The sequence below is a fragment of the Seriola dumerili genome, unplaced genomic scaffold, assembly GCF_002260705.1.
Source record: "Seriola dumerili isolate Sdu_G_001 unplaced genomic scaffold, Sdu_1.0 BDQW01000226.1, whole genome shotgun sequence".
NCBI lineage: Eukaryota > Metazoa > Chordata > Actinopteri > Carangiformes > Carangidae > Seriola > Seriola dumerili.
In genome coordinates, this window is record NW_019174481.1 from 5,135,612 (window position 1) to 5,161,419 (window position 25,808).

The 25,808-nt window shown below is 40.1% G+C and overlaps 2 protein-coding genes across 5 annotated transcripts; both read left to right on the forward strand.

Annotated features, from left to right (window-relative positions):
- The first annotated feature begins 278 nt into the window (after positions 1 to 278).
- Positions 279 to 8,167, forward strand: sugp1 (SURP and G-patch domain containing 1). Of its 4 annotated transcripts, none has more exons than XM_022755363.1 (15): positions 303 to 391; positions 775 to 796; positions 921 to 1,089; positions 1,287 to 1,393; positions 1,815 to 2,063; positions 2,220 to 2,343; positions 2,439 to 2,539; positions 3,575 to 3,698; positions 3,826 to 4,154; positions 4,321 to 4,427; positions 4,628 to 4,805; positions 4,934 to 5,040; positions 6,025 to 6,170; positions 7,285 to 7,414; positions 7,654 to 8,167. In XM_022755363.1, exons 1-15 carry the CDS (start codon positions 386 to 388, stop codon positions 7,678 to 7,680), a joined length of 1,926 nt encoding a protein of 641 aa, XP_022611084.1. In that variant the 5' UTR covers positions 303 to 385; the 3' UTR covers positions 7,681 to 8,167. The 4 variants fall into 4 exon arrangements, with proteins under 4 accessions (XP_022611086.1, XP_022611087.1, XP_022611084.1 ...); XM_022755364.1 differs by having other exon boundaries at positions 1,290 to 1,393; XM_022755365.1 differs by lacking the exon at positions 775 to 796 and having other exon boundaries at positions 279 to 391.
- A 1,059-nt stretch (positions 8,168 to 9,226) lies between these two features.
- stk11 (serine/threonine kinase 11) lies at positions 9,227 to 25,374 on the forward strand. The gene is made up of 11 exons (XM_022755109.1): positions 9,227 to 9,389; positions 10,191 to 11,176; positions 17,357 to 17,440; positions 17,644 to 17,733; positions 18,045 to 18,177; positions 18,679 to 18,815; positions 19,314 to 19,441; positions 20,902 to 20,959; positions 21,143 to 21,336; positions 23,500 to 23,744; positions 24,558 to 25,374. Exons 2-10 carry the CDS (start codon positions 10,893 to 10,895, stop codon positions 23,706 to 23,708), a joined length of 1,317 nt encoding a protein of 438 aa, XP_022610830.1. The 5' UTR covers positions 9,227 to 9,389; positions 10,191 to 10,892; the 3' UTR covers positions 23,709 to 23,744; positions 24,558 to 25,374.
- The last annotated feature ends 434 nt before the right edge of the window (positions 25,375 to 25,808 follow it).

Below are 25,808 nucleotides of genomic sequence, written 5' to 3' on the forward strand. Positions count from 1 at the left end.
TGACTCAGCCTGTTAGGAGTTACTATTAGTCTTAGGATACATACTGATGGGATATTGGAAACGTCTATCTGTATAATATAATTCAACTGATTGAGTGGGTCACATTATTCATTTTACCAGAATTAATAATACCTGGTACAAGCTGAATATTATTTGACTTTGTATTGCAAGAAAAGTCTAGTTTCAGTCATAGTCTGGGGGTCATGTTGACTAGTAGAATAATGCTTTTATTCTAGACAACTATGACCGGAAGTCATAGTTAGGCATTTTCTATCGAAGTCAGCCTCTAAATCAGCTACACTGTAACGGCGAGAGGCTTATTGTAGTCCGTGAGCGTTGTTTTCGAAATATATTCCTACTCCTGCTACGGCCATGGAGTCTAGCGATGCAGGTAAATCTTCACTGAGAAATTGAGTGAGATGCCAACGCTAAATATGCCCATAGTGAAGTTAGCCAGGATAGCCGTAAACGTTAACTAGCTTATGTAGCCGCTTGTTGGCGTAACCAGTGAACAGCGTTAGCTAGCTTTAGCTGTCGGGTTAGCTGAAATAGATAATCATAAAACGAGACAATCGGAATTATATTTACTTAACTCAATGAATATCCGTCTTTTCTAAGATCTACAACCTGTAATATCCACATGTAAACACACGACAGTCAATTTTAACCGCTGTTTGAAGTTGTTTCTTTTGTTGAATGATTTAGATAAGCTTTCTTGTTCGCCAGTCTGTAATGGCTAACTACATGGCAAAGTTATTATATTACATATTATAGTGCCGTATTGATCTGCTTTCAGGTATTTATAACCTATGAATATCAATTTGATACAAATGTCACTGCAACATTTTAGATCAGAAAATATCTCAACTCCCAACTAAATGTTATCATTTTACTGCATTTTCCCTTTTATGTTTGTTCAGGGCGAGGGGGATGGAAGTCCAAGCCTGCCCAGCCACAGAAAAACAAGATGAACATGAATATTCTCCGTCAAGAGAAGCTCATAGCTCAGAAGAAGAAAGAGATTGAGGCCAGAATGGCAGAACAAGCAAAAGTTAATGTGCAAACCACTAGCAAGCCCTTGCCCCCAAGGTCAGGATACACTCATACAGGATACACAAACCCACAAGTTGTCACAGACATGTAAATATTAAATGAATGCTATATGCTTATGTATATTGTTATATTACAGTTTTTCAAGTACTGCCAGCTAGTATTGTGATGCATGATGGTTTTGCACTGTTTTATACTAACATTGACTTAATGCTTTTTTTCCATTTTGATCCCAGTAGTTCTCCCAGTCTACAAGGAGCCTCTTCTAACAAGTTTGCAAATGATGGAAGTTTCTTACAACAGTTCATGAAGATGCAGAAGGAGAAATCCACCAATGTGCCAGGTTAGTTCTGTTATCTACACAGTTTCAACCAAAAGATCGCTGTCATGTTTTTGTCATATCTTTATCATAAGTAACATATTATTATCATGTGGTGTAGTGAAATTTAGCACAACAACAGGGACTCTGTGGAACATGGAATAGCTGTGACCCTGTGGTTTTGGCTCTTGTAAAAGACAAATGAAGGGGTCCTTGACAGCTGTACAGTGTATGGGAGGTAGAGGCTCTTTAAGAGGGCATCCTCACCCAAATACCATGGCAGGACCATGAACATTACCTTACCTTACTTGTGTTGATTACCTGCCAAATGTTCTGGTTGAGGAAGAGTTCTTACCAACAGTAACAGAAATAATAGTAGCATTTAGCCCAGTAGGTTAAGACTAGTACTAGATTTTTGTAATGTGTGCCCTTTTACTATTTCTAGGTTCCACCAGTGATACCAAAACTCCTTCAACCTTAAATTCATTGCCAGGAGGAAACACACTTCACAAGAAGAGCATTCTTGTTGGAAAGCGGCCTGGCCTTGGAGTCAGTAGCATGCTTAGTCAGTTCAAGAGCTACTCACAGTCCAAGAAGAATCCCGTTCTCAGCCAGAGGCCGAGTGTGTTTTGTTCTCCAGATGGTGAAGATGAGGAAGAAGATGCTGATTACTCCAGATTCTTAGAGATGAAAGGTAATTCAAAAGCCTGTGTTTTTCAGTGTTTCCCTGGACAACTCCATGGCTTGGGACATTTCAGTACATCTGCGTACTCAAGTGGTACAGTTGCCTTGTGATTGGCATGTTGTCATAGGTGCCCTTACAGTAAATATACTCATAGCCTGCTTAAAGTCTCTCCCCCAGAGGATTCAGACACCAGACTCATTATCGACAAGATGGCCTCTTTTGTGGCAGAGGGGGGACCTGAACTGGAGAGAAAGGCCAGGGAAGACTACAAGGACAATCCTGTTTTCTTGTAAGTCTGAAGGACATTTTAGCTTGTCTAGATGTATTTTATCCATACAGTGTTTTCAAACGTATTTGTTTTCAACTGTTATCATTTTCTTTCAGATTTTTATATGATAAGAGCAGTATGGATTATCTCTACTACAAAAAAAGAGTTGCAGAAATGAGAAAGGATTTTCTAAGACCTGAGAATACATCAGATATTGGTAAGATTATTTCTTCTCACCCTCTGTCTCTGTTTTCTCTCTCACACCTTTCCAATTACAAAAATTCAATTGCATTGGGGTGTACAGTATATTGTTAGTATAGTTTCTAGTTATCACAATATGACCTCATTTGCACATCCATAGATATTAGGATGATTATTATTTAAATGATAATTTTAAGAACCTTCAATTCATGTGTATGTGTTTATTTTCAAGTCAGTGTACTTCCTTTATAGACACATATAGATACATACAGTTCTTTACTGCCCAGTAAAAGTGAACTGGACAGGAGCAACCTGACATTTCCCAATTCTCAATAACAGAGTATATGTTTATACAGTATAAGTATTGAAATGTAATGATATGCACATGTGACTCTTCTTTGAGGTCTCTACCTTGAGTAAAACTGTTATTCATAGAAGTATTAAGTTACATTTTAAAAAGGGATGAAAAAACATCTGCATACTGGCTTTCAAGGCCACACCATCATACAAAAATAATTTCTAGTTAAGGTACTAGTCTGGTTCATTATCAAACTGCTTCTTATTTAAGACTGTGCTCATACAGGTCATGGCTTTTTCAGTTTTTCTCTTATTGTCTTATGTTTTAATAAACCATATTTATTTGTTTGAAATCTGCAAACAGCGTACTAACTGTTTGCCAGTAAATGGTGAAATATACTATTTTGTCCATATCACTCACCCCAGAGTTATGCCTAATTGGATCAAAATTTAAAGATGAAGTAAAGATTCTAGTCTTTAATTGTGCACAACATTAGACATGCAGATACAAGTTGTAAAGTGTAGCCATATTGTATGTGGTGGAGCCACTCACTCTAGGCTTTATTTGTTCTTCATTTGCTACAATAAAAGCCTCACATCCATACAGTTCCCCATTCACCACCCCTGTCCCCCTTGCTCCTCCTTCCTCTTCTTATCCCCTATTGGCTCTAGACTGGTGGTGTGTGAGGGCCAGTTGAGTACGGTACAGTAGTAGAGTGTGAATTGAGTCCCAGTACTGATAGGCTGCTTAAAGTCTCCCCCCCAGTGGACGCGGAAACCCAGCAGGTGGCTGAGAAGCTGGCCAGGTTTGTGGCGGAGGGTGGCCCTGAGGTGGAAGCCATCGCTGCTGAACGCAACAGAGACAACCCTGCCTTCAGGTCAGTCACTATTATCTGACTTTTTTCCTAATTATGACATATTGTGTTTTTTTCTTTTTTAATTAAAGCCTGGTTGTATTTTGATAGCTTTTCACCTAACACAAAATGTCTACTGTCCTTCCTACAGTTTCTTGTATGATCACCAAAGTCCAGCCCATCGCTTCTACAAAGAGAAAGTACAGGAGTATCGTGCTGCAGCCTCCCAGAGCTCTTCACCTCCTGCAGAAGAGTCGAGGGCAGATGTTCAGCGACCAAATGCTCTGCCATTACCAAGAATCCCCCTACCTCTGAACCCAGCATCTCTACCACCAGTTCAGGAGTCAGACACTCCGCCCGTCAAACGGAAGAGGAAGAGCAGATGGGGTTCTGAAGAAGACAAAGTCGAGTTGCCCATTCCTCCAGTCATTGTTCCTCAGGAGATTAATGTTCCAGACCCTAACACACCTTCTCTCTCTGGTACATGAACTTGTATTATACATATTGCACAAATGTGCACATACTAGTATTTTTGAACTCCACTGTATATACTGTATATATATTGATTTGCTATTTTTGCCACACTATCAGCTGATCCAGTAGATAATTTGTTAATAAATGAATATAAACATTTTTGGTTTTAAAGCCCAGGAGCTGAGAGGTCTTGGTTATAAGAAGGGGAAGCCTCTTGGTCTGGTTGGAGTGACAGAACTATCTGAGGACCAGAAGAGACAAATCAAAGAACAACAAGAGGTAGGAAAATGCCAACTGAATGTGCATTTTTAACTATACCTGAATTCCACTCACAGTCAAAGATTAGTGAGAGCAGTCAAAAAGCACTGTGATGACTGGTCAATCACGCCTTAAAGTCAGGATTATTAGTCCCTGTAATCTACTGTCTGTATATATGTTGCTGACTGTGCGTGTGTGATGTTTTCTCACACACTCTGTAGATGCAAGAGATGTATGACATGATCATGAAGCACAAGCGTGCAATGGCAGAGATGCAGGTAATGTGGGAAAAGGCCATGAGAGATCATCAACATGAATATGACAGTGATGAAGAAGTGGACCAGCAGGCAGGCACCTGGGAGCATCGTCTCCGAAAGATGGAAATGGAGAAGACACGTGGTAAGGCTGACCATCAGCATGGAGAATTATTAAACTGTAACACTAGCAGAGGTTGATGATTGATCAGTTTTTTATTAAGGTGATGAGATAGATCCTTGCTGTAAAAAAATAAATGTCTATTTTTCCAGAGTGGGCAGAATCTTTGACAGAAATGGGTAAAGGGAAACACTTTATTGGAGATTTCCTGCCTCCTGAGGAGCTGGAGAAGTTCATGGAGACCTTCAAGGCGCTCAAGGTCCGTTTTACTCTGAATTCATTTGTTCTTCAACCTAACAATGAATAATTCTACTGTTTTTCAACTACAATGGTCGCCTCTGTCAATTAAACTGTAAAACCTTCATACATTTTTTGTATAATTTGTGCTAGCAATTAGTCATTAAGTGTCGCCCATGCAGAGCTTGGAAGGACTGGGTTCAGTTTTAAATGTGTAAACATGATTGTTATCATCCACCCATACCTCTATTTTCAAGCTGCTTGTCCAGGTCAGGGGCACTGTAGCAACAGCCATCGGAGCAACACAGACGTCTCTTTTCCCAGCAAATTCCTCTAGCTCTGCCTCAGGGACCCCCAGGAGGAGATTATAATTGCCACTTGTTTAATTGAAACTCAGTTTAACTCGATTTGGCAATGTTGTATAAACCACACTTATTTTATCCCTTGAAGAGTTTCAAAGTTGAAAACAGCACAGCATGCAAACAATTTTTTTTTAGGTGAGTGTGGTGCCAGTGTCATTGGAAGTTATTGAAAAGTCAGTGGTCACATAAGACCCAGGATGTAATTGTTAAACGCCACACAGCAAACTAGTTGAGCGTAAGTAAGTATAAACAAAGAACAAAGTCGTTCTCAGAAAAATAAAATTTCTTGGGTTATGGTAGCACTACTCAGGTTTCTGCAGGTTGTATTTTGTGAAGACACATCATCCCTGCTGTACTAAACAGACTTTGATGACAAGCAGAGTTCATTCTTTCCCTGTTAAATCAACTGAATAATAAAATACATTTCGCTCACCTATGCTAAATTACTTAATTACTGAATTAAAAATAACATTTTTTTACTCAAACTTGGATTCTGAATGACCCCTATTAGACACTAAGAAAAGCTAAAGTTGTATTGAAACAGATTTTAGAAAGATTAAAAATGATATTGACGATAAGACAGTGAAATGGTGCAACTCCAATGTGTATGGCATGAATGCAACTTAAGTCTTCTTGACTTGCAGGAGGGCCGGGACCCAGACTACTCAGAATACAAAGAATTTAAGTTGACGGTGGAGAACCTTGGCTTCCGAATGCTCATGAAGATGGGCTGGAAGGAAGGTGAAGGCCTTGGCAGTGAAGGACAGGGAATCAAGGCTCCCGTCAACAAGTGAGCATCCATCCTTATTCTGTTTACCATACATTGAAATCACTGTAGTAATAACATCACCTTCACCATGTTGGATTGTTTTCAATGTCCATATATACACATGTTTCCCTCAGTTTAGTTTAAGAGGTTATCTCACTGACACTCTCTCACGAACACAATCAAATAACACATAATTATGCCTCAGGCCCTGGCTGTTGCTGGCGCGTGGGCATCATGTTTTCTGTTTGTCCATCCTATTCTCGTGAATGTGATTTCTCAGTAACGCTGTGAGGGAATTTCTTGGCACAAACATTCACTTGGACTCAAGGATGAACTGATTATATTTTGGTGGTCAATGTCACAGTGACCTCACACAGTTTTGGCCTTGTGAACATGATAGCTGCGTAAATAAAAGTAAGTAAAAGTAACAGTAAATCAACCAATCAGAACATGGCTACAAACTGGCAGGGAAATCCATTAAGACAGAAAATACATCAAATACAGGCAGAAAGTATCTTTCATAAAGGTACTCTGCATATATTTGTAAATGACTAGCTCCTGAAAATAATGACCAAGTCAACAAAACAAAGAGCACACTAGACAACACAACAGAAACAGTTTATGGGTCTTTATTTCCACCAACAGTTGTTTATTTGTGGACTGTGAAATCATTTTTATTTGCACAAAGTGAACAATACACTCTGGACTATCTCACAAGTCTACCTCTGCATCTAGATCACTGCGTGCCATTGTGCATCTTTACACCTAAATGGGCTTTTTTCACAGCAGACTTGTCATAGACAGAAAATCACAGGTGTTACTAATAACATTAGTGGTGGCTCTGTTCTATTTATGTGTCCCAGTAAGGCGTGACAGTGAGTCAGCATGAACATTACCAGGACCCTGAAACTGAAGCAGCTATATGGAAATCAACCATTATTGAATTTATTAATTACACCTATGCTTTTCTTACTGTGACATGTCAAGGTGTCTTCTGTGAAAAAGACCTATGCTTAAGTATACTTAAGTTTGCGTATCCAGATAGACAACAACAGTAATGTTTTGATAGCTATCAAATTACTGCACAGACATGAAAGTAGGAACTAAGTTTGGGTGTCTCTCTGTCCCACTCCAGGGGAACTACAGCTATGAATGGAGCAGGTTTAGGAGTGGACCGTCCAGCTGAACTCATAAAAAGTGATGATGAATACGATGCTTTTAGAAAGAGGATGATGCTTGCTTACCGCTTCAGGCCCAACCCTCTGGTAACATCACGTTGTTTTCTGTTTGTTGTATGCTGTGAATTTGTGAATCTGTGAATTTATTGTACCATTGAAGATTATGTTACCTAATGTGTAATAGTATGCAGAAATCCATACTTGTTTAGTATTATAATTAACTGTAGAAAATTGACACTTCCATTTCCTGTGCTGCCGATCAAGTCAACGTTGTGTCCTTTGCAATAATATTTGAATTTAATTTGTGTTTTTTTTTCTTTCTGCAGAATAATCCACGGAGACCATATTACTGATGTAGAGGACTGAACACTTGGTCTTGTTTACCATAACTTAAAAGCTGGTCTCTCCAGTTGCCACAGCTCTGCTTAGTTGTGAAATGGACACCATTGCACAGTAGAATTTTTGAAATTTGAAATGTGTGTGTGCGGGAGGGTAATGAAGTTTGAGAAACATTGGTAAATCCATTACATTTGACTGTTTTCTTTAAATATCTGATCACCTGTTTTGTTACAACTTCAATTTAATACTGTAACAACTTTAAATATGTAAAGACTTGCATCACCTGACTTCCATGGTAATATCATTTTTGTATAAGCATTTTGTTCCCTTTCATTGCTTGACTTGATTTTGCATTCCAACTAAATAACACAGTTCTGTATTAGTACATGACCTTATGTATTACTGCATTCAGTATTTTTCCTCACTATGCTCTAACGTAACTTTTGCTTCCTTTCAATTTATGCTTCAGTGTTCACAATTAAAAATGGCCAGTTACTGAAATGTGTGGTCACAGATATGTTTTAAAAAATGTGGCAAACTATAACTACTGTACTTATCTCTTCATTAGGAAATAAGCTAATAAAATAAGCTAAGATAAACTCTTTCAGTTTATGGCATACCTGTGTGCCAAGTGCAGGTAATTACCCAAACATTTTGATTATTGCCATCAGTATTCATCTCTGTGTGGCTCTGGACAGAAGTGAGTCAATGAGAAGAGTTGACCAGGCTCAAGCAGCCAGAGGTGAGCAGGGTGACAGATCAGTGAAATCAGACCTTCAGTTTGCCATTCCCCAGGGTGGTTTACGTGGGATAAATATAACTCCAAAATCCCAGCTAAGCAAGAGCCACTCTGGTGTTGGCCACAGCATCAGTCAGAGGCAACTTAAGCCATAGTACAAGGTAAACCAAGGCATTGGTTAGTTAGTGGTATAGTGAGGTTTTTAGTTGGATGTAGGGGTGCAACTAATTATTATCATAGTCTTTAATTGTTTGGTCTATAAATTCCTTGAGCCCAAGGTGATGTTATGGCTTGTTTTGTCTGGAACTCAAGCCAAAAAAAATAAAAAAATCAGTTAACTATCTCAAGACAAGGAAAATCCTCACATTTAGGAAGCCGGAGGAAAGGAATAATCGAGTGATTGATCGATTTTCAGAATAATTGCCTTTTATTTATCAATTAATTGTATGAGCTCCAATTGGGTGCAGTTGGGAGTTTGGAGGAGGGGGGGGGGGGTCAGGGGGGTCATAAAGGACAGCATGTGAACAGCTTAAATAAATGTATTTTGTCTCTGTTTATGAACAGTATTCATACTTTTTCTTTTACTGAAACATCCTGTGTAAGAACTGGTGTGCCTACCCCTGGGAATATCCATTGTAAATGAAGGATATCAATGGTATTAGATTACTTGATGAAATTGAGAAGACTGAATAATAAAACCTAAAAACTCATTGTTGTCAGTGCTGGTTGACAGTCTTCTCGTCCCTTCACTGTGTGGAGAAAAAAAAAAAACTTTGATTTGACGCAGTAACGTATGGGCTGTCAGTGCTAGTTGGGGGGGAGGTAAACAAGATGGCGACAACCTGAGTGGCAAGAGTAACACGAAGAGTCAGAAAATTTAGCTGATATCTTACCAGACATAACTGAAATATTGACTTCATCACGGACCGCGACACAAAGGGGAAATAAAAACCTGCAACGGAAACGGGGTTCATGTGGATCTAGGTGAGACTCGGTAGCAGGAGTTAGGTTGACGAGCTAGCTAGCAATTTACATTGGAATCCGAGCGGCTTGCTAGCCAACGCAACTCCGGTTAGCTTGCGTTAGCAGGATGGATTTATCTGCCGGTCTTAGGGGCTAGTTTGGATGTTAAAGCTAAAAGTGGTTTTGCTGCTGGGTGAGCCTGATGCAGTACAGTCACGGACTAATGTTAGTCACTGAGATTTCCTTTGCTACACCGGTAAATGGGGTAAAGTTGGCTAACGCTAATCTTAACGCCAGCAAAGTTGGCTAGCTAGCGCTGCATATCTACTGTTAGCTACAGTTGTGTGACGACGTTTGGGTTATCATCAGTCGTTCACTGTCGGTCATCATCTACATTAAATTAGTTAACGCTGATTAAAAGAAGACTTCCAAGCTAAAACCTGCAATGCACGCGGAGGGTGTTTATATCGAGGAGCCACAAAGTGAGAGTTTATGTTTGCGAGCTAGTTCATTCAAGCAGACGCGCTATGTTAGCTTACTAGCTAGCTAACAACTAACACTTGAAAATGTTTATTTCAACTGAACAATTCATTTGTCAATCGTAACTCACATGCAAAATATGTATCTAAAATACGTATCTAAATAAATTATGATATATCGATGTCTCATGTGAACCTCACAGCAGAAAGGAAACCCAGTAAGGTTAACCGGTTAATGTTGATGTCTGGATAAATTGTTTACCAAAGAGGGCTAACTTAGTTCATAAGCGAACGAAGGCCATGTGTGTATTTTCATCAATGTTTAAATGACTCTTGTTTTCAGCCACCAGGCACTAGGAACCGTAGTGGCATGGAGGACACCTGAGGACGGTTGGACACATTGGATGGCTCAGTCGACCTCCAGGAGCCGGGCTGATACTAGAGATTGACTGATCCTGCTGCATTCGTTTGGCTGTAGATCTTTGCTTGGATCTAGTCCAGCTGTGCACACTTATGTGTCCCGAGAAAAACAATGCTATGCAGCATGGAGCTTCGACAGAACTTCTGTGTTGCATGGCCTTGAAGCAGGACTGGTTGTCTCTGCCTACAGGTGTATGGTATTAAATTTATATAAAGGTGATCTAAAGTTAAGTGGAGAAGACTAACATTTTAGAACCACATTTTTTCTCATATCTGTTCAACTGCACTTGTCACTCACGTAGTACATAATGCACAGTATAAAGCACTAGCTCAGCACGGGACCCAACAGGTTCTTCACATCTGTCTGCACCTCTGAGTAACAAGAGCCCTAATGTTTACAAATTGGGATTGATCCCCCACCTCCTCCCTCAACTCTCAGGCGTGATTACTCTCTCTCCCATGTTCAGTGTTTTTGTAATTTGTCTGTATTCCATCGTGTGGAATTAAAATACTCGGCTCAGAACTGAAAGGTTACACCAGTGGATTACGCTCCAGCAGCAATCATAGCTATTTGCAAAAAAAATTTGCACAGGAGATTTAAGCTGTGGCCACTGAACTGTCAGTCATGAGTACCGGGGAGCTGCATCATCTTGACTATCTAAATGAAAATGAACTGATGGAGATGGATACTTTCATTCACCGCATTGACTCTACAGAGGTGATCTACCAGCCACGGAGGAAGAGGGCAAAGCTGATAGGAAAGTACTTGATGGGGGATCTGCTGGGGGAGGGATCTTATGGCAAGGTGAAAGAGATGCTGGACTCAGAGACACTTTGTCGCAGGGCTGTCAAGATACTGAAGAAGAAGAAGCTGAGGAGGATCCCTAATGGAGAAGCCAATGTGAAAAAGTGAGTTATTTCTCTTTTTGGGGGAGATGGGGTTGTCAACCTGCTTTGTTTGGCACCATATCTCCCTCTTTTCTCTGCACCTGATAGTTAAAATCATAACACCAGTGTCACTGGTGACTCTGCATGCCAAGATGCTGGGTCTTCTCACTGTAATGCTTGATCTTAATATGAGTAATTCATTTGAATCGCCCCGCTGAAAATTTAATGAATCTTACACCAGTCAACATGGTTTCTTAAGACTGACACAGTGAGAATGGCCCTTCATTTCTGTCCCACTCTATTACACATCACTCCATTGCCTAGCCTTGGACAACTTCTCTATATCGTAAGCATCAGTATTGATAATTGCTTGGATGTTTGTTGTCCCCTTTCTTATTCTTTCAAGTCTGTTGCACGTCTGATCAGCATCACTGTTGGGTTTGGTCTGAAGTGTTTTGTTTTGCACCTGTATCCACACCCAACAGTGATGTGAAATTGCACTCTGAAACACATCCAAAAAACACACCCCAAATACACTTCTGCATCACTGCATGACTTCAACCACTGGAGGCCACAACAAAAAATTTCTGATATATCTGACAGAACAAGTGAAGAAAAGTTTAAGTGCATGCCAATGTTCATGACCTGGACAGCTGTCAACACTCAATGCATCAGCTACATTTCAGTGGGTACTCAAAAAATGTTCACGTTCGATAGCTAGCCATATGAGTAAGAAAATTCATTTGACAATGTGCACAACATGTTTCTGCGTTAACACGCAAGCAACATGTAGAGCTGTGCCATCATTTAAACATAAGACAGTTGTAATCTGACAAAGCAGAACAGCAATAAATCATATCTCTACCAGAGTTAAAATGTCCTTAGTAGAGGATGGAATGGAGACATATACCTCTGCTGCATGAAGTGAGTTTACGTACACTTCATTAACTGGGTCATTGTCAGTTATTTTTTTGCACTAGCCCAGTTTTGTAAATGTCACATACATGAAAAAAAACCTTGGTTGCTTTAAGTGAGGTGAAGGAGAATGAAGAGAAACCTGGTTAACACAGCTCTCTCAGTTCTCTCTATAACTTGGTTTAATCTTTGCACATAACTTTAGTCAGGACAACTCAACATTATCAGATTACCTTCTAAAGTCTATAATTTATACACCAAAAACTGTGATGTTTTTTCAGCGTACCTAAAGAAAATGTATTACAGTGTATTTCTCTATTGATTATTTTTCCCTCCATAAATATTCAGTTGTGTAGAATACAGCAAAGAGATCAAACCTTTTTCTTAACTACATGGGAAGTAGTATACACCAATAACCTTCTGTTGTCTAATTAGATATTTAAATTAGATTAAAGTTATTATTAGAATAAAGTTATTGGACTAAATTTCTATCAGCAGTGTAGGACTTGGAAGTTATTTGTGATGTTTTTGATTTGTCTTTCTGTATCTTCCTGTCTCCCTCCTCTCTGTCATAATGCCTCTGTGGTTTGGCTGTGATTTCTAATGTATTCAAACTTTCTCCCGCACCCTCCGTTTCCTGATGAGTATCAGAAGTTTTAATCACACAGTAGTTTATTAAATATTACTCCAGCCTTTCGCTGCGGGCCTGTGCTAATTATAGAGGAAGCTTTAGAAAACTGTCAAAATGAGTTCACACAGGGAGAAAGAAGAGCTGCAAGATGGCGTGTGTTTTAGGCCGCAGTCAAAACAGCAGCCAAAGAACAATGACAAGTCTGCGGAGATAGCTCAGTAAAGCTTTTTGTTGGGGTCCTAGTACCTTGTATTTATCAGATATCTAGATTAACTTTACTGAAGTCTATCCCAAAATATTGTTTACCATTTGAAGTTAAATTGATCATGCAGTACAATTTGTTTCTCAGTCAATACTTGACATCGGGGAGGACATCTTTGGAAGACAAGAACAGCTGGAAAGTGGGGAGGTGGGCAAAGATCAGGCCTAATAATAAAATATTTGTCCAATTAGATACAAAATAAACCTACATGTATTCACATAAGACCAATAAACCCAAGACAGACAACTTTGAGTAACAAATGCCATGTCTCCTGTGCTTGGTACTGAAAGCAGCATATCAGCTGTTCAACAGCAGCAGCTGTAGCTCTCCGTCAGTGTCTGTGCTGGATCCCTTCAGCCACTTTGCTCTGCACTCAAAGTGTCCTCGTGTGGAAAATGAAAACAAAATGAACTTGAAGCCTAAAATGACACTTTAGGTAGCTTACAGTGTATGCCATGCAAGCTGTTATGGTTGTGTAAAGTATTGCATTGATGAATACTGAAGTGTAGATGTTCCTTTAGATCAGCAACTGAAAAATGTGGCGGAAACACATTCTGTGTAGACAGGGTGTGAAAGAGTGAGAGGAGATGTTAACATTTAAGCAACATTAGCTGGTCTGCTTTCACAGGACTAATGTTGGAAGTTAAGAATACCTTATACCACAAAAAGCTAATATATAAGGTGTAGCTATATGTTGAATAATCTTTCATTTTTACCAATTCTGTTTAGCTTAGTAAAAAGAGTAAAACAAATATGTTTCCTCGTGAAACCACTGTTGAAAATTGACCAACTTCTTATAGTTCCTATAAAAGTATCCATCTCACTTGGATGTGTTTCCATCTAATACAATGTTGAATTAGAGTGGACAAAGCTATACATCAGCTAAAATGCTCTATTAATGCCAAAGTGAAAACAAATCAATTTGAATTGATCACCAATGAAAACCACGCAATAATTGACTGCTTCAGCCTCTTTACAATAACAAACTCAAATCATTAATGGTGCAGCCCACTTTTGCCTGGAGATGTATTTAATCAGTGTGTTCTAGGTTAAATACACCAAGAAATCCAACTACATCATGAAGACCAAAGGGTATGTCAAGTATATCTGTAATGCTGTTATGTAAGGAGAATGATAGAAAAACATTTCCAAGATTCAATGTCTCAGTAAGGGCTGACATAAAGGAAGAGAAGGAGGCCACTTAGAGGCGTGTGACGGCCCTGAACAGGGCTGCAGGGTTCCACGGCTCAGATGGTAGACACTGTGTGCAACAACTGTTAACATGGTTGAACAAAAACTCACAACACAGCTTGGTTAGTGTTTGCTGGAAGTGAAGGTAGAGGATAAAATGAAAATGATGAAATGGAGAGAAATTCTGGAGAAAAACCTATTGCTTTTTGCAAGAAAACCTTGACTAGGGAGAAAGTTGTTTTTTTTTCTAGCAAGACAACAGCCCAAACATAAAGCCAAAGCTTCTCATGAGTTATTAAAACAACTGTGTTAATTTCCTAGAGTGGACAAACCTAAGTAAAATCCTAAATATGTGGCTGAGCTTAAAAATGTTGAGTCACTGCCCTTGTATTACTTGACTTGGGTTGAACAGTTTTCCAAAGAGGAATGATGAAAAACTGCTGTGTCCAGATTTCCAAGGCTGATACAGATCTATCAACGTAGACTCAAGGCTGTCATTGCTGCCAAAGGTGCCTTTACTAACTTCTCACTTAAAGGGAATTAATACTTTTTCAGGTCGTTATTCTAGGTTTGCTATTTGTAATTATGTTAGAACAAGAGGTACAAGAGGTTTTTTTTTTTTTATTTATTTATTTTTTTTCATGTTGACTGGTGTCAGAAATTTGATTTGTTTGTACTATCCTGAAGTTGTCCCAAACTATTTTTAGGCTATGAATGATTTCTGTCTTCCCCCTGGTGACAGGGTGGTTAGTCAGAAAAGAAGAGTGTGAACAGGGCTTTTTTCTATCCTGGCTATACTTATATTTTTAGGACAAAGCTGCAGTGGTAGACTACATGGTTGTGTCACTTTGTTAATAAGACCACAGTAGTGTTCCTTGATGTGTGAAATTGGTTTGCCCGTGTTTCCCCCGTCCTTTTTCTTTTTCTACATCTTTCTCACTTGATGGAGGCTGTATGTTTTCCAGCCTGAGGAAGCTGGATCCTGGAGCCTGTAAAGGCCTGTCTGTGTGTGGATGCCATAGTAGCCCCCAGCCTCCTCATTCAACCCCTGTTCAGCATTCCTGTCTGCCAAACACTTCCTGCTTTTACAGGGTTGCCATGGGGACGGGCATGCTCATACTGGCATTGATTGAGTAATGCCACTCCTGTTTCTACGGCAACACTCCAAGAAAGCCGTGCCCTTGTTTGGAATGACAGGAGCGCACATGAACACACACACACATACACACACACACGCCCTAAACTAGACACAGACTGTGGACCAGCACAGTGTAGATGCAGGTTCTGATCAGCTGTTTATGGTCCCGCTGTGTGCCATTGTAGCTGCCGTATCGCTGAGTGCTGAAATCCTTTCAGCTCTGCCTGTTCAAGGCCTACAGACTGCAAAGTCCATCGGTCCACATTTGAACTCAGAATGCAGATGGACTGCAGCAGTCACTGTGCCTCCGGTGGCAGCGCTGCCTCTATTTTATGATATGATATGTTTTATGAAAACAAGCAGTGATGCAGATGCAGCATGATTTGCTACATTTCTGACATGTCATCTGCACTTACTGTTCAGCTGAGTAGCAGAGAGGATGTATGGTTTGAATTGAGGCTATTCATTACGTACTACCATTTTTTTTTTTTAAATCATAGCTCTGTTTTCACGTGTGCAGGAGGCGGCGTGTCTTTTTACCAGTGCAGTGATGCAGCAGTAACTGCTTGTGTGTGTGTCTGTGCAAGTGAGTCCATGACTAGGCCCAGAATATCCATTTGTCAGTAGGAAGGTTGTGTATAAGACAGAGGACTGACAGAGCTCATCGACTGCAGGGGGATGTGGGACAGAGAAGCTCCAAAGTGTTTTTTTTGTGTGTGTGTGTCTAAGTAAAAAAGAAGACGGATAATACCCCAGCACTGTAGGGACCATGGGAATTTTATTTATTTTTGACACGGGTGCACCCCTGTTATAGCTTTGACCTGTTATTGCCTGACACATTAAATCACGTGTTTCCAGGAGGGACGGGGAAACATCTATTCATACAAGAGGATTTTTATCTTCTACAATTCTAAATATATTCAGAGGCCAATAATGTGTTTCATGGTTGTCAGCTTTTTACATAAGTAAAACTTGAGTTTCTCCTCACTTAATATGCAATGTTGATGAAACAGTAAAGAGATAACTCTGCTGTGAGTCATTATGTCGGATACAGCTGCGGTAGGCCTGTTAACTAAGAGGAAAATGTAGGGCACGGTCCTCAGGGTCTTAATTCACTGGGTTCTGCATTTATACTAATATTTCTTTCTCGACTGAAATATGAAACCAAAAAATTTACAGAGAATAGTGTGTGCAAGCATTCAGTTTTTATTTTTAAAAAAAAGTTAGGCTGTTAATTTGAAGACTTTACTTGCAGGTTTATGCAATAATGTTGTCAATGCAACAGTGAGACCAATGGTAATATTTCCTCATACTAACTAAGACTTGTGGAAATACAAGTGGAACCACCTATACTGACTTGAGAATTGATTTTTGAATCTTATCACAAAATTCCCAGTAACTGTCAGATAAAACCTTCGTATTTCCTGTGTGTGGATGTGGGTAGTATCTCTGGGGAAGTCTGTGGTTTGTACTTTGTGCTCTTCCCATCCAGATCCAAATTCATTAGTGTCCCCACTCACAGCTCTCTGATGAATGTTGAGTCTCCTGGGGGCTTTGCCATGCTGCTGATTTAAACCTCTCCTCCTCGGGTAGCGAAGTTAACTGTCGGGTTATCTGTCTTTATAATGAGACTGGTGTAATTGACTGCAGCAGCACTTCCTCACCAGGCTGTTTTTTTTTTGTTTGTTTTTTTTTTTTTGTTTTTGTGGGTTTGCATTTGTTGAAGTTGGGCTCTATACTGACAAAATCAAGCAATGTTTATGACACATTACCTCAGTGGATAATAATCTGTGAACAAATCCAAGTTTAGTATTGCAGTAACATTCTTTAACTCTCTGAAATGATTTGAGTCGCCATTAAGCCAACAAGCTTATTATAAATATCACTAATGAAACCAGTAATACACTTGTGCCATAATAGTGTTAATGTATGACAACTGGCCTTTAGCCTACACTCACAGCATAAAAAGGCCATGTTAAAGAATGATATAGCACTCCCTCTCATGTCTATTTCCTTACTTAATATTTTCCATGTTTTTTTTTTTGTACTTTTGTCCATTTACAGGGAGATTCAGCTGCTAAGAAGACTCCAACACAAGAATGTGATTCAGTTGGTGGATGTCCTCTACAATGAAGAGAAGCAGAAAATATATCCACATGCTGTTAAATGAATGGACAAGTGTTTGTTTTTGATAGTTAACAATTAATCATTTCAGATGTTAAATGTTGCTTCTTATAAATGTTATTTTTATAACTAAATATTTCCATTTAGAAGCTTACTTAGCGTCATAATTGACTTTATTAAAGGATCTGTTTATTTGGTTTGGCAAATTCCCTTGACTCCTGACTTACGTATATGGTGATGGAGTATTGCGTTTGTGGGATGCAAGAAATGCTGGATAGCGTCCCAGAGAAAAGGTTTCCAGTATTTCAAGCTCACGGGTAAGTCTCTCTTTTTCTCTCGCTCTCTCCCCTCTCTCCCTCTTTCGCTCACTCTCTCTCTGCTATATTTAGTCTGCGCCTCTCTGCAGCCTTTGCTCCCAGCCCAAGTTTAGATCCTAGACTGCAGGGCCTCTGCTGTTAAAATAACTGACCATAGATTGTGTGAATGTCTGGTTGCTGCTGGAAAGCCACTGAAGCTAAAGTACCAAGTGATGATGGCTCATCTAACAACAGTGATAAATTGTTTGATATGCTAATTGTTTTTGTACATCTTTTTGTCCATTGACCCCTCTGTTGTTCTCTTCTTGCAGGTACTTTTGCCAACTCTTAGATGGCCTTGAATATTTGCACAGCCAGGGAATAGTTCACAAAGACATTAAACCAGGGAATCTGCTGCTGACCACAGACGGGGCACTTAAAATCTCCGACCTGGGAGTAGCAGAGGTGAGTTCAGGCGGCAGGATAATGTTTACCATCCAGATTCCTATGAATTGTTAACTACCAGATTTCAGCAAATTAAACCTCTAATAATTCCTCTTTTTTTCATTTCCACACATTCCTGCTAAAATTGGTTTAGGTAGTTTGGAACATGTAAGCGATATAAAACTTTATACATAAAAGCTATGATTTTGTGGACACGGCTCGACTATAAAAACGCAGTCAGAGGAAGAGTAGTGTTGATAGGTATCCTTTTCAGCTGTAGTATGTTGAAATTCTTTAGAAACAGTTTCTGTGTTGCTGTATCATACTTAAAACTGATGTCCACTTAAGTGGATGATGTTACAAATAATACTGTATTTTATTTCATTTTGAGTGTCAGTGTTTCCTCTATGATGTGGCAGCAGTGGATGAGTGTAAAATGTGGTAGATTCATGATGATCTGTGAGTAAATAGATAGATACACTAACTCAAATTCATACTAATCATATACACTGTGTATTTCAGGCCCTTCACCCATTTGCAGAGGACGACACATGTCGCACCAGTCAAGGCTCTCCGGCTTTCCAGCCTCCAGAGATTGCCAACGGACTGGACACCTTTTCAGGGTTTAAAGTAGACATTTGGTCTGCTGGTGTAACACTGTGAGTTGTCAGCGGTCAGGCTCCAACAAGTCAGAGAATGCTTTACATGCCATAGCACTGTAAAGACTCAGTTACATACTAAGTTGTTTTCATATCAGACAAAGTTGCTTATGTTACACATTTATTGCCAAAGCAAAATGCTCTCACCTGTCCATGTAGTGAAGTGTACCATGAAGTGTATTCATTCAGTCATTCATTCATTGTCATGGTCAAAGACACTTAGAAAAACACCTTACTGATTACTAGTCTTTTTTTCTACGTACTTGTCATACATTTGCAGGAGATGAAAAGCCAAACTGCCAAAAAGATTACCGTGAGGATTGACTAGTAGTGGTGTATTTAAGCATGTTATAATTTGGTTTTAAAGAACAGCCAAAGATAACACCAGAAAACTGTGTCTCAATTCATATATAAAAGGTTAGATACCAATTGTGACTACTATTAATGTTGTCCCAGTTTCTTCATAGTATTTGTTGACCCCAGCTTTTTTCCATTCAGATACAACATTACAACGAGTCTGTATCCATTTGAGGGGGACAACATCTATAAGCTATTTGAGAACATTGGAAAAGGAGACTACACTATTCCCGAGGAGTGTGGACCCCTTCTGTCGGACCTACTGCGAGGTTTGTCTTGTTCAAAGCTCAATCTTTTTTTTCTTTTCTTTTTTTTTTTTTTTAAAGAGAAATTAAATTTAACTGTCAAGGTGTTGATGTGGTTACATACCTAGACTGTAGGGGCTGATTCATAGTTCACTGGAGAATTAATCCACTGAATGACATGAATTGCTTTAAGTGTGTTTTTTTCTGTATTACAAAATACAGGTTTCTTTAGCACTACAGAAAAGGAGAAAATTCGATGGAAGACATATCTAGTGAGAGCAAATGACAAGAAAGTCCTTGCCAGTTGCTCTATGATCTTTTCTGTGCGTGTCCAGTAGGTGGTGCCATGACATTGAGAGTCTCTGTGACTTCCTCAGCAGGCAAGGCTTCCTCCAAACTGTAGAAATCCCTCCAGCTGATGACGTAGTTTCCATTGATTTGGAGCCAGCAGCAGAATACTAAACACTTCATAGTGAGGCATTGCTTTTCCTGAGTGGAATGCTGCAATGCTTCTGCCCCTTGTAACAACAAAAAAGAAGAATGAAAAGAGTAAAGAGTCTTTTCTAGTCAAATATATAATCGGCTGTATGGCAGCAAACTAACAGACTGTAAAATCCAAAAAGAATGCTGGGAGGATTATGTTTGTACCAACTAAAGAACCCATTTAACGAAGGCTGAATGCCTAAATAGTATTCTAGCCTATTATCCAGCTTTGCTCACTTTGTCCTTTTATGGTAATGAATCCACTACTCATACCTTAACTCATGTAATTTTACCTCTACATTTGAAATTGCTTGGCATCAAATGGAGGTGTTTTGCTGTCTCTGTCACAGTTAATCGAATGTTTAACTATAAATAGGGGAAGAAAACTGCTATATTCTTTTGCTGTTATAACTGATCGGGCCTCCATTCCCCATTTTGTGTGAGCGTGTGACGTCTGTGTGTGATGACGCAGCACCTGAGAGATAGTCAGTCCATAATTACATGGTCTAAAATAAGCTCAGTGCCACAAAAGGTGTCCTTCAGCAGGCGCAGCACTACTATCAGCACTCTGCATGCTGCCCTTCTCTGCCTACTGGGGGACAATTACATTATTAGGTCTGGATAGGCACTACATCACTGCTGCCTTATCACACTGACATTCTGCTTTTCCCACAAATTCAGCCCACATTATGATAATTAAGGCACAAAATCTTCATTACATTGGTACAGCTGTTAATGTTACTCATATTGATGTTTCCTTACTGTACCTCATTGACTCTTTAAGCTTCGCAGGATACCTTGAATCACAGTGACGAATGAGATTATTACTCGCATTAATTAATGTTCCTCGAATGAGTTTATCGTCTCTCTGCCGTTAGCCCTCCCCTCACTGCTGTGGCCTCCCTCCAGTTTAGGTTAAACACTCCACAGAAAAAAGATGTGAGTGGGGAAATTGTTCAGGATCGTTGTGATTAAATTGACCTTTACGGTGTGTTTTTCAGGAATGCTTGAGTACGACCCTGCGAAGAGGTTTTCCATACAGAACATAAGACAACACAAGTGAGTGCTTCAGTGTATGATATTTGTCATATATAACATGATGGATGGCAGACCACTGAACACTAGAATGATCAAATGTATTAAAATGAATTAAAGGACCCGACCTACAGGAATTTATTAGGAAACATAGTTAAAAGCTGATTTGTTATTTCCATGCCCATCCTCCACCCCTGTCCCTGTCAGCTGGGTGCGTAAGAAACATCCTCCGTCTGAGCTCCCCGTGCCCATCCCTGCCAGCGCAGAGAGCAGGGACCCTTGGCGGAGTATGACGGTGGTGCCCTACCTTGAGGATCTGCACGGCTACACAGAGGAGGATGATGACGAACTCTATGACGGAGAGGATGAGATCATATACACTCAGGACTTCACAGTGCCAGGTAACTGTGAGCTCAGGCAATTCTTACAGTTGAAAATGTTTGTTTTGTTGTTTGGTATGACATTAATCAGTGACATTTCTGACTCTGATGTGACTCTGAGATATGTTACAGAAAAAAACATTGCTGTGTAGTTTGATGTGCACAAACTGTCACTGCAGTTCTACGTCAGACACTTCCTGAAAATGAAAAATGTTCTTACAAATGTGAACTTACATCAGCTTCAAAATAACCCACACTAAACTGTGGCCTGTGGATAAAAGCTATACAAGCCATACATGTACATATTGCACTTAAATGGGAAGTGAAAAGCAGCAGCAGGAATAGTTTAGTTTCTATTGACGGTGTGTTAACAGTGCCCTGTCATTTCACTCATCACTTCACCCGTAACACTTCCCTCACTGAAGCTTCATCCTCTTGCTTGTCTCCAACTCACTTTTTTAGATGATTGAAAAACCATTGGATTCTTGGTTGTCAGAAATCCAAAGACATACCTGATGTTGCCATTAATATTGTCTTTATAATGTCCAAATTATAATTATGTTTTATATTATAATTATCAGATGCTGTGTTTGGTTTTATATAGGGCCTGGCGTTTACATTTATTTCAGTTCCACATTACAAAAAATGAAACTGCCATTTCTTCACCTTACAAAAGCTGGAGCACACTGAGGTAAATAAAAGACCCTGGGTTCATTGTACAGTTCTTAGATCAGTGTACAAATTATCACAAATGTGTTACTTAATGTAGCATAATAATCAGATTACAATCAATACAATACAATACAATACAATCTCCTTTTTTCAGCCTGACTTTGTGTTCATGTCAGCCAGTTGTCTGTCGGAAAAGTGGGGTTGTTTTGTTTAGTTCAGCCCTCACCAACCAGCAGTGAGTGACACATTTATCCTGCGAATATCATTTTCAGTAAACACAGACACTGCTGTAGCATTTTGTCACAGAGACTAAAGAATTATTTGGAGTTGTTACTTCTGTACACAGACTTAACAACAACCTGTAAAGCTGCAGTGATCTCATCCACACTTGGTGCGGTTTTTCTGTTAGTATGTTTCATGAATGTAGGTAGATATATCACTGTGTAGGAAGAGGACTGTTCTGAAACCGGCCTACTAAGCTCAGATTGGTTGACTGCTTTGACTGTGAGAATTGCTAAACAAAGCTGTGGGCACCAATTCAGACGTCTGAGAGGCGACGGTTTGTCTTTTTGTCACACTTGAAGCAAACAAATCCTGTTTACTATCATCGTTTTAGAAAATGCTTCAATGTTTCCAGTAGTGTAGTGTGTGTACAAACTTGACCAGAGTGTTGACTGACTTTGGGATGAATAGATAATGACAGCATCTTTATATTTGATTTAATTTGTTCCCCAACTCCTTTTATCTTTTTTCCCCCAGAATCCAGAGCCTTTATCTGTTGCTAGGCAACAGTCAGCAATAATAAATGCGGTAGTCAGTGTTGGGTATCTAGAAGTGGTGCCCCACATAAAAACCAAATGGAGCTGCAGAATGTGAATGAAGCGATCTATAAATAGTCTGGTTGAAGTGGTTCTGGTGTGGGAGTATGAATGGTTTTTCCAGGGTTCACTCCTACACATGCCGAGCTCTGTTGCTCACAGGATGCTTCATATGAAATAACAGAGTGTATGGTAAATTACATTTAAATTAACAGTTTGACCTGTTTTTTCTCTTTAGCAGTAACTACAGGTCACCACTTCTAATATTCTCCTCGGTGTTTCAGTTTTTGCAGTGCAGGAACTCATTTAAACTTTTACATGGCCCCAGCTTGACGCGCAGACACACACACACCTCTGCACTTGAAATGAACGTTTCACACTAAGATTAGAGCCTATTTTTCACTCACCGGATTTCCTGCAGTTGTTGGTTTCTGTATTTCTCATGGTTATCTGACCTGACATTTTGCTGGTGCTGCTGAGAAATTAGCTTCTTAAAGGTCCTCTGTTTAAAAACACATGTTCACAGTTTTTACAGCAGCAGGTCTGTGGTGATTTCCATCTATGTTATCACCGACATTGTGCACGCTCATGCTTTTACTGTACATGCGATCACTGAAGCAGCGGTCACCGCTTGTTTCAGCACTTGTGTGGAAGTGTGACGGATTTGTCTTGGGCCCGATGTGTGTGCTTTTAGGACAAGTGGCTGAGGAACACCGGGATCAGGGGAACGCAGACCACAGTCCAGCTGTAGCCAAGCCAGTTTGTGTGAACGGGACAGAGGGGGGTTCTTTGAACAGCAAGGCCAAAGCCGAACGCCGATCCTCCTCCTCATCTAACCCCTCACGCAAAGGAGTCTCGACAGCCAGCAAGATCCGCAAGCTCTCCACCTGCAAACAGCAATGACGCCCTCCCCTTCCTCCCTCGGCAACATCCCACCTGGTGAGTGTGTAGACTGGTAGCAGGAGCTGGTGCTTCTGAAGGACACCTTTTTATACAGTAGGAAGAAGGGAAAAAATTAAGATAAACAGCGAGGGAGAACAGGTGCAGCAGATCCAGATGAAAAGATTGGAGGGATGAAATGAGAATGCGTTAGAACAGACAGATGTAAAGATGAGTATCAGGCAGGAGGAGGAGTGGAAGAGGAAATCAGGGAGGGGAGAGAGAGACTGTGTTGATATTCAGTGAGCAGTGCTCTGACTCACCACCGCTCCCCTGGCAAACACATGGGCGCTTTCCTATACAGTCATGAAAACTAGATCTGGACTGGTCCGGTCTTTTCTTTTCCCTGTAAGGGTCTATCTAGATCATCGCCTTCCAGGGGTTCATCAGCGGACCTCATTCAGATAAAGAAGTGGGGCAGATATATGTTGCAAGCGTACACACCAATTTAACAGGTTGTCCTCCTCTCTTTCAAGTTACCACCCACAGTTTGCTCTTTAAATCTCTCACACATACAAACCACTCACGGCATGAGGCTGTTTGTCATGGCTGCAGTGCAGAGGAGATGCTGTGTATTAATTTGTTCAGGCGATGACTCACCCTGGAAGAGATAAAGTGGGCTGTGGGATGTTTGTCTCTCTCTTCCTCGCCCTGTGGATGAGTCTTTCTGTGTTAACAGCACCAGTTAATACTTGCCTTGTAATAATTCTGTCTTACTATTCAGTGTTATCAGGGCATTGTTTGTTTGGTCATTCTATGGAAACTCAAGAGTCCACCAAACATCTGTTAATGCTCCGTATCTGTCCCTCTCAGGTGTACCTGTCCCCGTCCTTCTGTGTCTGGAGTCCTCACAGTTGTGAGAGAAACCTGCTGACGTTAATGCCCCCATACCTCCTTGGACCACCAGCCTGCAGAGTCTTTTGAAGATGCGGTATGAGTGACCGGGAGGAGGAGGACAGCATGAAATGTTCTTTTTGCTCTGAGACTGAGGCACTGGCTGTGAAGATGGTGTTTTTTTTTTCTCCCATATTTTGGCTCCTTTCAACTCCTGTCATCTGGTCATCCCCCACCCCCCACCCCCATCCTGTCATCCTCTTTTGGAGGGCCAAGTGTTGCACCGGACGTTCCAAACACCATCACCCCTGTACCCCACCCATCCACCCTCTACACCCCACCTTCTGTTTCTTTGACTACCTTTGTTTTTACAGAACCCTAATGGCAGTTTTTAAGACACATTGTGATGTGTAAAAAAATTAAAGAGAAAAAAAAGATAACAAAAGTTATGAATAATTCTATATTTAAATCTATGATGAGAATAATTATGATAGTACTCTACTACCACCAACATAAAAACTGCATGCTATACAGAGCTGGAAGAAAGGGAAAGTGCTTGGTTTGTGGACAGACTGACACCTTGAGATCCACCATTGACCTGTTGGGGATTTTTGATTTTCATTTAGGTTTTTTTTCTTTTTCTTTTTCCAATGAATATTTTTTAATTATTATTTATATAAAATGTGTCCCAAACAGGCTGTTTTGTTGAATGATCCTTTCTTTTTAAGTTTGAGTTGAGCATATTTTTATTATGCAGCACAACTCAGTGGTTTATTTCCTGTTTTTTGTTACTTATTATTATTATTATTATTATTATTATTATTATTATTTTTTTTATTATTATTATTTTACGTGTCCTTTACAAACATACACTGATAGAAAAACTACATTCATCTTTTTCTGGGGCCTGCGAACAGTTTGTAGTCAGATCCTAGAATATCAAGAGCCGATGCTGCTCAACTGCAGTCTGTGTGGCGTCACAACCACCCAGTCGCCTGTTTTCCAGCGATGCTCTTTGTTGTGCCGATCACATCAGCGGGAGCCCTGAACAGCTCTTACGCAGCCAGTCCCATCATCAGCTCCTCGCAGGGAATAAATCAGAGATCTATCAGGTGAGTCACAACTCTGAGGGAGGGAGAGAGCAGCACTTCCCACGTCAGCAAGGTCGACAGAGAGGTTCTCCGTTCGACAACACGCACGAGGAGCAACGTGGTGAGCATGAAGAGACAC

Bases quoted from the DNA above. Each gene is read 5' to 3' on its own strand.
- sugp1 (XM_022755363.1), top strand. The intron at 3,699-3,825 runs GTCAGTCACTAT...TCCTTCCTACAG, and splicing joins AGAGACAACCCTGCCTTCAG to TTTCTTGTATGATCACCAAA. The intron at 7,415-7,653 runs GTAACATCACGT...TTCTTTCTGCAG, and splicing joins GCTTCAGGCCCAACCCTCTG to AATAATCCACGGAGACCATA.
- stk11 (XM_022755109.1), top strand. From the start codon at position 10,893: ATGAGTACCGGGGAGCTGCATCATCTTGACTATCTAAATGAAAATGAA. The intron at 17,734-18,044 runs GTAAGTCTCTCT...CTCTTCTTGCAG, and splicing joins CCAGTATTTCAAGCTCACGG to GTACTTTTGCCAACTCTTAG. The intron at 21,337-23,499 runs GTAACTGTGAGC...GTGTGCTTTTAG, and splicing joins TCAGGACTTCACAGTGCCAG to GACAAGTGGCTGAGGAACAC.